Below are 12,744 nucleotides of genomic sequence, written 5' to 3' on the forward strand. Positions count from 1 at the left end.
ATATTAGACTGAACAAAACATTTATCTGCTTACATGACTGACAGGCTGTCTTTGAAATTTGGTGAGCTACACTGTAATGAATGTCATGGGTACGAACTCCTGAATATTGCTGTTCTAACTTCAGTTTTTTAATAGTTGGCATTTCTGACTGTTGCTTGAAGTGTTACCACAGTGCAGACAAAGCTGTTCACTTCTGTGGCAGTAGGCTTGCTCTGAAGGAACTCTGTTCAAATAATGGCTGCACTTAAGGAAATGGCAGTGCCTCTGAGCTAAGAACGCTAACACGCTTTTCAAACTTCAGAAATCAATCACTTGCTACTAAAGTGTGGGGGAAAGAAAGGTAAACTATGTAGCTGTGATGAAAAACTACTTTGGTGCACTTACTTGGCTGTAGGGATATGGTCTTACCACAGCAAAAATACACACATGAGGAGATAATTCTTGGCTTTGCCAATAAACTACTGTAACACAAGACCTAACTTTATAATGCGGTATTAACACACTTCAAACTGTACCTATTACAGAACACAGGATGGAGAGACTGCCTTACAGCTAGCTATAAAAAACCAGCTCCCTCTTGTGGTTGATGCTATTTGTACCAGGGGAGCAGACATGTCTGTGCCAGATGAGAAAGGAAATCCTCCTTTATGGCTTGCCTTAGAAAATAACCTGGAAGATATCGCGTCAACTCTGGTAAGACTGTCAGTTGACTTAATTTAGTGTCACTTCTGTGCATCTTGCTAGCAACAAAAAGGGCTCATTAGCAAAAACAAACTCAATGCATGAAAAGAACAGAGTAGTCCTATACCACTATAACTTCTAGAGGTTTTTCTTCACCAGAACTTCCTTTTTCTTGGGAAATCTTTTTTATAAACACTGTAGTCTGCATAGCCAAATATCTTGCAGTCACTGTAATAAAAGTATAGAATATGCTATCTGGATTCCTGATTCTGGAAAGAGTAAGGATCTACTAAAAATATCAGTCTGTAGCATACCAGACTTGTGTAATGATAGGCTTCCTGGATAAAACTGAATGCCCATATGTATGCTTTAGAGTATGTGCTGTTTTTTATTGCATCTTAAGGTTCCATCAAAAAGGCCTTTAAAGGCTTATATTTACTTTTAAGACTATTTACTTTCAGGCATAGGTGATCCAGCAGGAGACTTCTTAGGAGGCATAAGTAGGTCTCGTTTGTAAGGAAGTTACTCGAAAGCTTTGTCTCCGATATCCAGTTATTGTCTGCTAGAGACAACTATTTAAAAGCTGTGCTGATGAGCTGAGAAATACGTCTTGTAAGTGTACTTGACCATTTGTGCTGGTATTGGATAAGAATCTTTATGGAGTCAGCACTGAAACTACTCATGTATAAACCTTGTAAATAGTTTGTAAAGTGGAGTGGAACGAGTCTTATTTAAGTGCCACGTTGCTCGAGTAAGTAGTTCTGTAGTGAAAGGATACAAATATTAGAAATGCAGTTCCTGGAAAAAGCTATCTGTTTAGCTGAATGTATAGGAAAGCAAGTAAATGGGCCAGACCTTCAAAGGCAATGTCTGCTGATGCTACTTGACCCGCTTTAGGTGCTTGTTATTGCTGAAAGTGAGGTAACTGTTACCCAAACTGGCTTAAGATCTGTCTATTCGGAGTATGTGGGTGAATATCTGAATTGTTAGTAAACACTACCTAATTAAGTGTTACATAGTAGACCAATAAAATATTAGTCTGGAAGACATTAAAGTAGCTTCTTGAAATTGAATGACTGTCACAGGAATAGATGAGGCATCTCAAATTCTGTCTCTAAGGGATAATGTTTCAGAAGCATTGATCAAGGACTATATAAAGTAGTAGGAGCCTGCTGGAGACATAAAAAAACCTTCACTGCCTCACTGTGCTTCTCCTTCCAGGTTAGGCATGGCTGTGATTCAACCTGTTGGGGGACAGGACCAAGTGGCTGCTTACAAACTCTTCTTCATAGAGCTATTGATGAAAACAGTGAACAAATAGCATGCTTTCTTATTCGCAGGTCAGACCACCTTCTAAAATACAAACCTTCTAATGTGCATGTATATATTTTGCTGGCATAAATTAATTGAGTGCTATTTTGAGCCAGTAACAGGTATGTGCTTCATTAGACTTCTGGTGGGTGGATGGCACTGATGGAAGTCTGACTAATCTTAAAGACACATTCTGTTATCTATATTGGCATCAGGTTCTTGATGACAAGAGTCAAACTAAAACCAGGAACTTGTGCTTATGTAGAATGTGTCAGCAGTTGCTGGATCAGCTCTTGCAAATTTTTTTCTGACCCTTGTTTGGAACAGTTTAAATCTGGATTAAACGTAATAAATTGACTGTATTGTGTTTGTTTTAGTGGTTGTGATGTGAATAGTCCCAGAAAGCCAGGCCCGAACGGAGAAGGAGAAGAGGAAGCTCATGATGGACAGACACCCTTACACTTGGCAGCCTGCTGGGGACTAGAAGAGGTGATCCAGTGCCTTTTGGAGTTTGGTGCCAATGTCAATGCTCAGGTACGTAAAGAAATTGTGCACAGTTTCCTTGAAGTTGATTCTTCGCCTCTTATATGGTGAAAAGAAAATTCCCTCTCAGCTGTGTATTTTGCTTGATAAGAAAAAGAACATCCTCCTATTATGGCTGAGCCAATGCGATGACTGGCTGCAGTTCTACTTTCTTTCCTGTCCCTTGTTACCAGATCTAGTGCTTATCTGCTCATATGCTGGGTTAATTCAGGAATCTATACTGAAGGAAAATAATGATACAGAAAACTTCTCGCAGTGTTAGTTTTCTGATGTAATGATTGGAATTCAACTCTTCTGTCCCTCATGTGAATTAAAGGCAGGAGCAGGGCTGTATTCTGCTGCAATTAATCATTAGATCAGCTGTAGTGTAAAACTACAGAATACTCTACTTTGTTAGTATGTTTGGGAAGTGTCTTCTGTTACCGAGTAAACTGAGGTGCTGTAACTATGAGTTACACTTCATTTTTGATCACACGGTAATCCTTAAACAGAAGCGTAACAAATGACAACAAAAGAAATGAATGCATAGCACTTCTAGGTCCTGATGCTATTGAAAATGACATCAAAGTGAATGACAGAACACATAGTCTCAAAGCGGCCATGGCTGTAAACAGCTGCTTGATACAGACAAGTGATTAAACACCTTATTTGAATTTGCTAGACTCTAATATACTGTTTGCATAACAAACATGCATGATGCTGTTATGTTCTCGATGAAGGAACTTTTCAAGTGTTTAGCTTCCAGAAAACTTAGCACTAGTGCCCGAGAGTCAAGCTAGGGAAGTATCCGTAGTGCTGAATCTACGGAAACAATACTTCAGGTTGTGTAGTCTGTACATCGGTCTTTCAGATAAAAAATTGAATTCTACAAATTGTTAATACTATAAAGTATTAACATCAAATACCTCAAACTAGTATTAGTTTGAAAGCATTGTCTTGGAATGCTTAGCTATGGTCTTGAATGCTCACCTCTGTCCCCAAAATGTCTGCCTACATGGGAAATGTTACTCTGAGCTACTTAAATGGCTATATAGCACAGCATTGAGGCCAATCTATTTGGAGAAACAAATACCAATTTGCTTCACTTACACTGTGGATTTGAGCTCCCACTGCAATGTTTGGTGTCCCAGCTGAAGGCAACTGGGTACATCACAGAACTAAACTAATAAGCTTCCTCTACTTTTCAGATTTAGGGAAGGATTTGTGTATTCCTGAATCTTCATATAACAAACTTCCTGGTTTCCTTCTAGGATGCAGAAGGAAGAACTCCAATCCATGTTGCCATTAGCAACCAACACAGTGTTATCATTCAGCTTATGATTTCACATCCAGATATTAAGTTAAATGTACGTGACAGGCAAGGAATGACTCCCTTTGCATGTGCTATGACGTATAAAAATAACAAAGCAGCTGAAGCAATTTTGAAGAGGGAACCAGGAGCTGCTGAACAGGTAAGCTGGGAGTATTCAAAGCATGCTGGTGGTCTTTACTGCACTAGTCCGTGGTAACAGGTGTTCCACAAGCAAATTCTTCTTTATCCTTTTGTGGCTTTACATGCAATGACATTTGCCAGGTGTCAGTTTTCTGTAGCAGGATTTATTAGGAAACTGTAGGTGTGTACATGCTGTAAGTGAGTAAGAACATCAAGGGTTAGTGTCTCATCAAACCTTATCTCATTTCGTCAGTACTAAATTGAGGAACAGGCATATGTGTATATATAAGGAGAAAGTTCTAACTCTTGTCTTGTGCTGGACTAGTACGAAAATAATCTATTACCTAGCTTTCCTAAAGCTATCCAAAATAGAAGCCCTGACCTAAAATAACTGAATAATAGATGTTATGCTGCACTGCTGAACTACAAAACCTCCAACTGTATCTTCAGGCTTCTGGTGTGACACTTCAGGCAGCTGTTCAGGAGTTTCTTCCTACCCTATGTAAGTTTAATTACTAGTAAAGTATTTGAGTGTTTAGTGAGCTCTTGTAATATATCTAAAATGTGGTTACAAATACAGCTGGTTCTAAATACGCTTTAACATCAGCTTCAAGGCAAAGAACAACAACATGGACTTGGTATTAAGCCAAAAAAATGAATACACTTTGCATCAGTGTGGCAGGATTGCATGTTGCTTCCTTATCAGGTGTTAACCGCCAGATTGACTAAAGTTTGTTTCATTTAACTGAGTTTATCATTAACTGCTGCTCAGTACTTACTACAACAGCTGTTAACCTTTTGTCTGTCATAATACTCTCCAGTGTGTGGTCAAGAAATGACAAGGTTATAAAGTAGTCTGAAGCAGTCTAGAGGGAGCAGTTGCAGCTGATAATCTTTCAGCTGAGTTTATTTGATAGTCACATCTATCAAATAAGTCTCTAATGCCAAGCAGTGAAAGGAACAAGGCTCTACAGTTCACCTCGAGTAGAAGGAGCAAGTATCTCTTGGTGAAAATGTGTCCTGCTACATAACAATTTGCTGTTCTACAGAAATAATGGATTTCATTTCATGTGCCCTTTCTGCCACAGGTTGATAATAAAGGTCGGAATTTCCTACATGTAGCTGTTCAGAACTCGGACATTGAGAGTGTGCTGTTCCTGATAAGTGTACAGGCTAATGTAAACTCTCGGGTCCAGGATGCCTCCAAACTAACACCTCTCCACCTGGCTGTACAAGCTGGCTCAGAGATCATTGTGCGTAATCTGGTATGTACTGGAGAGTCATTTTTCCTCTAATTAAAAATGCACATTCTGCCTTAATGCACACTGCCTGTAGGCTGGAGGTGACACCACTTTTTCTGAAACAGAACTCAGACTTGCATAAAGTTCCTTCCCTTGGCTTGTACTGTTAGCTGAGCTGCACCAGTAGCCTTTGTATGAGCATGTTTGATCTGCAGCAATCACTAGGTAGTGTGGCTCACTTTAAAGGCAGAACCTTACCTTGCACTTTCTGCGGGTTTGAACATGAACACAAGTTGCAGCAGCTCAGTAATGATAGCATTTTATATACGATGGAGGCCTAGAAGTATCTCTGTACAGTGGAGTCTTGTGTGCTTCATTCACAGAAATAAACTCTTGGCTAATAGGCCTGAAAACATCTTTGAACATATTCCTTCTTGCATCTTGACAGCTGCTTGCAGGTGCCCAGGTGAATGAACTGACTAAGCATCGTCAGACTGCTCTTCACTTAGCAGCCCAGCAAGATTTGCCCACAATTTGTTCGGTCCTTCTGGAGAATGGAGTAGACTTTGCAGCTGTAGATGAAAATGGAAATAACGGTAAACTTCTGAAGTTCTACAAGTAGATGTAAACACTTCAGTAGGTCTGTTAATGATATCTCCTAGTGGTAGAGATAGCCCACTAAATGGGCTCACTCTTCAAAGGTGAAAAAGAATGAAAGTCCAGAAAATCAAAGCTTGGTGGAAGGAGTTTTGGAGAGGGAAGGTGGGGGAAGTGGAAGGGGAGTGCTTAATTTTATCAGTCTGTAATTATTGCTGACAGTACAGATTCTTGAAGCTTCTCTTTTACTTTTCAGCTCTTCATCTGGCAGTGATGCATGGCCGTCTAAACAATATCCGGGTCCTCCTCACAGAGTGCAATGTAGATGCAGAAGCCTTTAATATTAGGTAATTAGTATAGTCTTAACAGGCTAAAAGAACGACAATCTATTTTAAAATATGTGCTGGTATGACTAGATTAAAAAAACCCAAAGATTTGGCTTGGATTATAGTATTTCTACACTAATTTTACAGTGAAGCGTGCAGAGCATGCTGTCTTTAAATTGTGTGGAAATCATGTATACCAAGAAAAGGAAGTTAAAGTAGGCAGTTGTGTATAATGTACTGAGTTACTTAGGTGCAGTATTGTTCAAGTCTGAACCAAACTTGAACACAAGGAGAGTTGGATGAGTAACTGTAGTAGCAAGCAGACCTTGATCAGGATAACAAACTCTTTTCCCAGGGGCCAGTCACCAATGCATATTTTGGGACAATATGGGAAAGATAATGCAGCAGCCATCTGTGACCTCTTCTTGGAGTGTATGCCAGAATACCCTCTAGACAAACCTGATGCTGAAGGAAACACAGGTAGGTGGGATTGAACAGCTATTAAACTTGAAAGTCACTCAAGTTGTTTTAGTGGTATGTCACTTTTAAAGCTGGAATAATTGGCAGCAGTACGTTAAATATGGCAAGATGGAAGCATTACACGGAAACTTAAAAGAACTAAAGATCCTACTCTGGACTGAGTGTAACACAAGACCTACCACTCTGTTAGCAGGGAAGTGTCTGGCTTTTATCTTTCAGTGCTCCTGTTGGCTTACATGAAGGGAAATGCTAACTTGTGTCGTGCAATAGTGAGAGCTGGGGCTCGTCTTGGAGTTAACAATAATCAAGGAGTCAATATCTTCAACTACCAAGTTGCTACAAAACAGCTTCTCTTTAGACTGCTGGGTAAGTACTACTTGCTGCAGTTGGAAAGTGTTTTTAGCTTATGCTTCTGAGATACTTTGGTGGAGGAAGGAGCTCTGGACATCTGACTTAGATGACAGTAATTCCAGAGGGGCTGAACTTCCAAATATTCTACTGCTTTAAATGGGGGGTAGAAATACTAATTTTTCTCATGATCAGCTGAAAAGTTGCACAACGCAGACCTGTCAAACTTAAATATTACTTTTTCTGAAAGACATGGAGACTCCTGGCTGGCGTTGTAGTCTAATGTAGCTTAAAACCTAGATGCTGCTTTTTAACTTCTGCTGTATAGTCGCTGTGGATAATGTGATGTTGATGAAAGCAACTATAGATTGTCTACAAACAAGACTGCAGCTACTGCAAGAGTAGTTAAATCAATTAGACTGAATGCAACCTAAAACTGGAAAAAGCCTCCTTAATGTTACAGTGTACTCAAGAGGTGTCTGAGCCCGCTTTGCCTTGACATTTTTGCCTCTAACAGATATGCTGACAAAAGAACCTCCCTGGTGTGATGGCTCCAACTGCTATGAATGCACTGCCAAATTTGGAGTCACGACAAGAAAGCATCACTGGTAATATGACGCATCTTGCTGTGCTTACAAGGAAACGGATTCCTCTTCCAAACGTAGCTAGGCTTGTTCCTTTTGGTGGTTTAGGAAACCTCTATGTTAACGTAGGTGTATAACCAGTAATCCAGCTGAAACATTGCACCCTGTCCTAGATCAGTAACTTGTGGTCTGACTAAAATTAGATCTTTAGCGGTTTGTGCACTTAATATTCTGATTTGTTGGAAATGAGAAATCATGTCAAAGTTCCAGTAGTGAAACAGAGGGTTTAGATGCCCGCTTTCAGTAGTGGGGCTGACTTGCTCTGAAACAGGTGACAGATTTGGGTAGCCACTGCCAGCTTAGGTTAGGGGTGCTGTTTGTAATGTGGAAATGACTGAAGATGCTGACGTGAGTTGCTCTTGCGTAGACATGAGTTGCCTTTTCTTAACTAGTCTGAACTTCTACAAAAGATGCTGGGTTAGATGGATGTTAAGCTAAGATTTTTCTCTTGGCCCAGTATTCCAGAGAAACTACACATGCCTCAGTTGAAGGTAGTACTAGGTGACTGACTAGTATAGAAGCAGCATGTGTCTTTGGCATTAGTATTATATTGTTGAATGAGAGATATCAGAAGATACAAGAAAAATGTAGCATTTCAGTTGCTACTGTACCTTTTTCGTGATACTATCACTGATAAAGAACATCAAACAGTAAAACCCTGGTGTTCACTATGAGTGAATCCACTTTTCTCCCACCCCTCTTCTATCAACAGCCGACACTGTGGACGCCTGCTCTGCCATAAGTGCTCAACAAAGGAGATTCCTATCATAAAATTTGATCTGAACAAGCCAGTTCGAGTTTGCAACATCTGCTTTGATGTCCTGACTCTGGGAGGAGTCTCCTAGTATGCTGTGGAAGTAAAGGGATTCCCAGTCAGTGCTCCTGACAGCAGCTCTGCTTACAAGCCCTCTGGATAGGGAAGAGGAGGCCTATACATGTCTTCTGCAATAGACTGAACTAATTAAGGACCCTGTTATGATATATTCTGGTATAAATGACTTTGTATGACTGTAAATGTATTGGGCTGTGATAGACTTCACTAGGAATTCGAGTGGATCGTTGAAACCAAGTGACAAAAGAATTTAGACCCTCTTCTAGTTGCAGTCGGGTATGGAAGCTAAAATTGTTAGGCTGATGTTTGAATTGACATAAAACAGGTCTGTCCTTGATATGGTGCTTTGCACTGAGCAACTCTATTAAGTCCTGTGGCTTTCAGGCTGCTTAGTAGAGATGGCATTAAGTTTCAGGGTAACCAGGTATCTTTCTTTGCTTTGTCTTAAAGATAAATGTTCCCTTTCTCTAGAGAAGACTTCTTGTGAAGCTAGACTGAGCTGTTGCAACCACTGTTCATTTCAAGAAACTCTTCAAAAATGGGGGTAGTTCTAAGCATAGCTCAAGAATTGTGGCCTTACAACAGAAAGCTTTACAGCATCTGATGCAAAGCAGTCAGAATTGCAGATCCACATCTTGATACCTCCTCAGTAAATGTCTCATTAGCTTTAGCATGTTCAAGAGAAGCGCAAGACTGTTTTAGCCAGTAAATACTCTTGCTCGTACCTGCTAGAGCTGTCAAAGTCTACTTTGTTGCACTTTCATATTTACGTTGCTAGTCCTTCTGATTCATGAAACTTGTATAAATGAACATAAGTGTGCTGAAAGGCCTAAGCATATGCTAAATGGAGAAACACTAAAACTGGTTAAGTAGTCTAACTTGCAATACAGCAATAAATGCTGAAGTGCATTATGAATCCCATGAGGGAGAGTAGCACTTTCCTTTGGTTTAAAGACCCTGGTTAACTGCTGCAGGAGAGTCAGTAACCCCACCAGTGTAGAATGTGCTGCACCTCTAGACATTAAATTTGGGTCCATTTTCAGCAGGATTGCTGGTGAGCGGGAGTGTATTTGGAGGCTTCCTGTTAACATTAAGCCTCTGGCCTTGAAGGAAGGATACTGAACTGGCAGTGCGGTGCCAGGAATTTGGATTAAGCTGCAGTATTTTAATCTAGGCTGGTCGTGCTCTCTTAAACATGCTGAATCTGTAAAAATCTAACGCCACATTGTCTAGGCAAACAGGAAAGTACTTTGCTGATAGACAAGGTTATGATTTGGTGGGTAAAGGCTTCAGTCAGAAAAAATGTGTACTTAAGCAGAACTACATGCCACGTTAAGGCTGTCTTCATCTCAAGAGAATGAACCCAGTTTAGACCCAACTCAGCATTCCTCATCTCTACTCCATGAATTGGTGTGCATTTATTTAATGACTGTTATCTCCAGTGTATACGATATAGACGAGTTGGTGACACATCGCCCTGTTTGGAATGGAGACTTGTCAGTCTTAAAGAGTAAGATGAGATGATAAACCAGACTGCTGCTTTTATGGGAGACTTGCCTGAGGTTTTTCTCAAACTTGTACAAAGAAAAGGATGGGAGAGGGTGTAATTGCTGACATTTGCACGATGAATTTCGCATCAAGTCTCACTTGATCTGCACTTTGATCTTCCAATATGCATTTATTATAACTGGAATCTCACCCTTGTAACACTAGAGAAGAATAATGGATGATAATACAAATTTGCCTCACTGTTTAATGTCTGCTGCTGTCATGTGGCAACAGAATGCCCTGGGTAACACAACTGGTTTCTAACACAGTTACTAATACAAATGGTGCATCTCTGGCATAATATTCTAGGTGAATGAGGTGGAAAATCGTGGTGTCTGAAGCATTTAACTGCAAGCTACAGTTTGGGGTTTTTTTGAGTGAAATAGATGATGGAAAACATTGTACTTCTAGTCCATTGTTTTCTGATGTTTCAGAATATCACTGGTTGCAAGTCTCTAGCAGTGAAAGATAACGATGATGGAGAGAAAGCACGTTTGGTGAAAGAAGTCTGGACTATAGTGTATCCCATGATAACATGTTGACTTCCTTCTTGGTTTGGAGCTGCAGTGCTGTGGAGTGGTAAGCGTCTGCTCAGAATACTGAAAGATAGTGGTAGAAGAGCGTTCTTCCAAGGCCGCAGCCTGTAGCCTTCAACTTAATTGGAAAACTGCACGACATGTAATTGCTAAAGCATTTAAACATTGCTTTTTCAGTGACTTCTCTGATAGAAGGGGCAAGGGAACAGGGAGCTCAGTTCTAACAGAATAAGCAACCTTTTAAATGATGAAAAATGTAGATCATGTGAAAATTCAGCTGAACTGAATGGCAAGTTTAAGGCTGGCTAGTTGCTCTTTTAAAAAGTAGAATATTAATTATAACTGCCTGAAACTCTGGGAAAGATCTGGGAAACCATACGTAATGGTCCTCGTTTGCTTTTTACAGCCAATACTATACCAGCTTGCTTTCTCACTGAAGTCTGAAAGGAAAGTTATTGATAAACTAATGTACAGCCTGAAGTGTTCATTAAATTTAAAGCAACTAAATTCAGCAAATTTGATCATTTTAAAGTGCCTTTGAGATAGTTTCCTTCCAGCCAACTCTAAATAGCTTTCTGCCAGAGTTAAAGGGGAAAAGCTCACAACTTGAACCAAAACCCAAGTTAGTTCTCTTCTAGTTCTTCAACTAAAGAGATTGACCCCACCAAACAACTGGTGGGGCTCGATCCTTCATGCACTCTGCCTAGTATTGGTCCGAGCTCTCAGACCTCTCAGATTTTTGTGGGAGTTTTGCTGGCAATGCTCCACTGCAGGGTACAAATGTGAATGGAGGCGCTTGGTAACGTAGTAGTGGTCAACACATTTCTAACTCCGTAAACAACTGCTCTTCCTTTTTGTAGCATACTACAGTTGTGACCAGAAACCCCCACCCCTTTTACCCCTGCTGTCTCTAAGTAAGCGGTATCTGTTAACTCGAGACTCAAGTCTGCCAAGCATTGAAGAAAAGGGTAAATGGAAAACAAACTAACTTCTGTCCCTGGGAAGTGATGCTGTCACACCAGGCTTCAGGCACTTCAGGGCTGCATGGGAAGTCTGTGGTGGTTCATACTGTAGCTTTTTGTTCTTAGACTGGATTCCTTTCGATTGCAGTCATCCAGTACTCTTACACAAGCACAAAATGTGGTCTGGCTTAAGTTTGTTTTAATTTGTCTCTGAAAAAGGTGTAGTCACTGTTTCTCACCACTAAGTGGAGTGAGAACGTTAGTGTTGAAGGTACTAACAGAGCGCAGCAGGCTGCTGGCTAAAAGCTGACAGATGCCTTAATGACTTCCTGTGCTGGAGATCAACAGCTTGTACAACTTCTCTCGTAGTGCTTATAAATTAACATGTAACAATATGGGAGGCCAGGGCTGGATTTTTTTTTTTTTTGTAGATCAAATGTTAATAGGCGAGTCCTCTTTTTCCTGCAACCAGCAGAGTTGGGTACTGCAGCAAACTCATCTCTAGAAAAATCAAAGCTTGTATGAGTGACAAAAATAACTCTGAACCTTCTAATACCCTCTGTGAAATAGAAAAGGAAGTCTTAGAACAATGGCATTTTATCTGCAATGTTTGTCTGGAGTCATTGTAAAAATGTATTTTTCCAATATGCATTACTTTGTTGTGTAATGATTCTACTTGTAATAAAATGCATAACTAGATAATGCATTGTGAGGTGGAAACCTTGTTAAGAAAGTATCTTCTCCTGTAGAGACAGCTGCCCTTCTGCAAGCTATCCTTTACAAGCCACAAGGAAAACTAGGGATATAACAACACTCAACTGGGCATGACAACTTTATTCTTTGTTCTGAAATTATTCCAGGTATTCATTTTAATGTTGTGGAACTGCTACAGCTGTTCTTTTGGCTGACAAGGTCTGGTGTTCTACTTTATACCATATAGTCATCTTGAATGCCTTAAACTAGACTTACCTATAATCACTCTTAGGAAACAACCCTAACTTCCCGCAGGCCAGAGCTGGTTCACGGAGTGAATCCATCAGCTCAGATTGAGTCAACTCAGCTCATCCATTTAAATCTAAGTAACATACTGTTAGTGCATCCGGTTGTATCCTGGTGGGCAGCTTGGCCTCCTGGAAGAGCATATAACTGCTGCAGCTTTATTTCAGGAAAAAGGAAAGCTTCAGTGCAATAGCAAACCAACCGAAACATCTTGGTGACATTGTGATGCATTAGTCTTTTATTAATAAAATACTTACTAAAGTA

The 12,744-nt window shown here is 40.2% G+C and overlaps 1 protein-coding gene across 5 annotated transcripts in view; it reads left to right on the plus strand.

Annotated features, from left to right (window-relative positions):
* The window catches only part of ANKFY1 (ankyrin repeat and FYVE domain containing 1), a 35,689-nt gene extending 22,945 nt beyond the window's left edge, over positions 1 to 12,744 (plus strand). For all 5 annotated transcript variants that reach the window (XM_076354771.1, XM_076354773.1, XM_076354774.1 and 2 more), the window contains 11 exons: positions 525 to 693; positions 1,903 to 2,021; positions 2,370 to 2,526; positions 3,786 to 3,986; positions 5,056 to 5,232; positions 5,657 to 5,804; positions 6,062 to 6,152; positions 6,487 to 6,611; positions 6,831 to 6,977; positions 7,477 to 7,567; positions 8,316 to 12,744. In XM_076354771.1, the coding sequence (XP_076210886.1) occupies positions 525 to 693; positions 1,903 to 2,021; positions 2,370 to 2,526; positions 3,786 to 3,986; positions 5,056 to 5,232; positions 5,657 to 5,804; positions 6,062 to 6,152; positions 6,487 to 6,611; positions 6,831 to 6,977; positions 7,477 to 7,567; positions 8,316 to 8,448 (1,558 nt within the window). In that variant the 3' untranslated portion in view covers positions 8,449 to 12,744. The remainder of the gene's footprint in view (positions 1 to 524; positions 694 to 1,902; positions 2,022 to 2,369; positions 2,527 to 3,785; positions 3,987 to 5,055; positions 5,233 to 5,656; positions 5,805 to 6,061; positions 6,153 to 6,486; positions 6,612 to 6,830; positions 6,978 to 7,476; positions 7,568 to 8,315) is intronic.

This window comes from Aptenodytes patagonicus, chromosome 17, assembly GCF_965638725.1.
Source record: "Aptenodytes patagonicus chromosome 17, bAptPat1.pri.cur, whole genome shotgun sequence".
In the NCBI taxonomy this organism is placed as follows: Eukaryota; Metazoa; Chordata; class Aves; order Sphenisciformes; family Spheniscidae; genus Aptenodytes; species Aptenodytes patagonicus.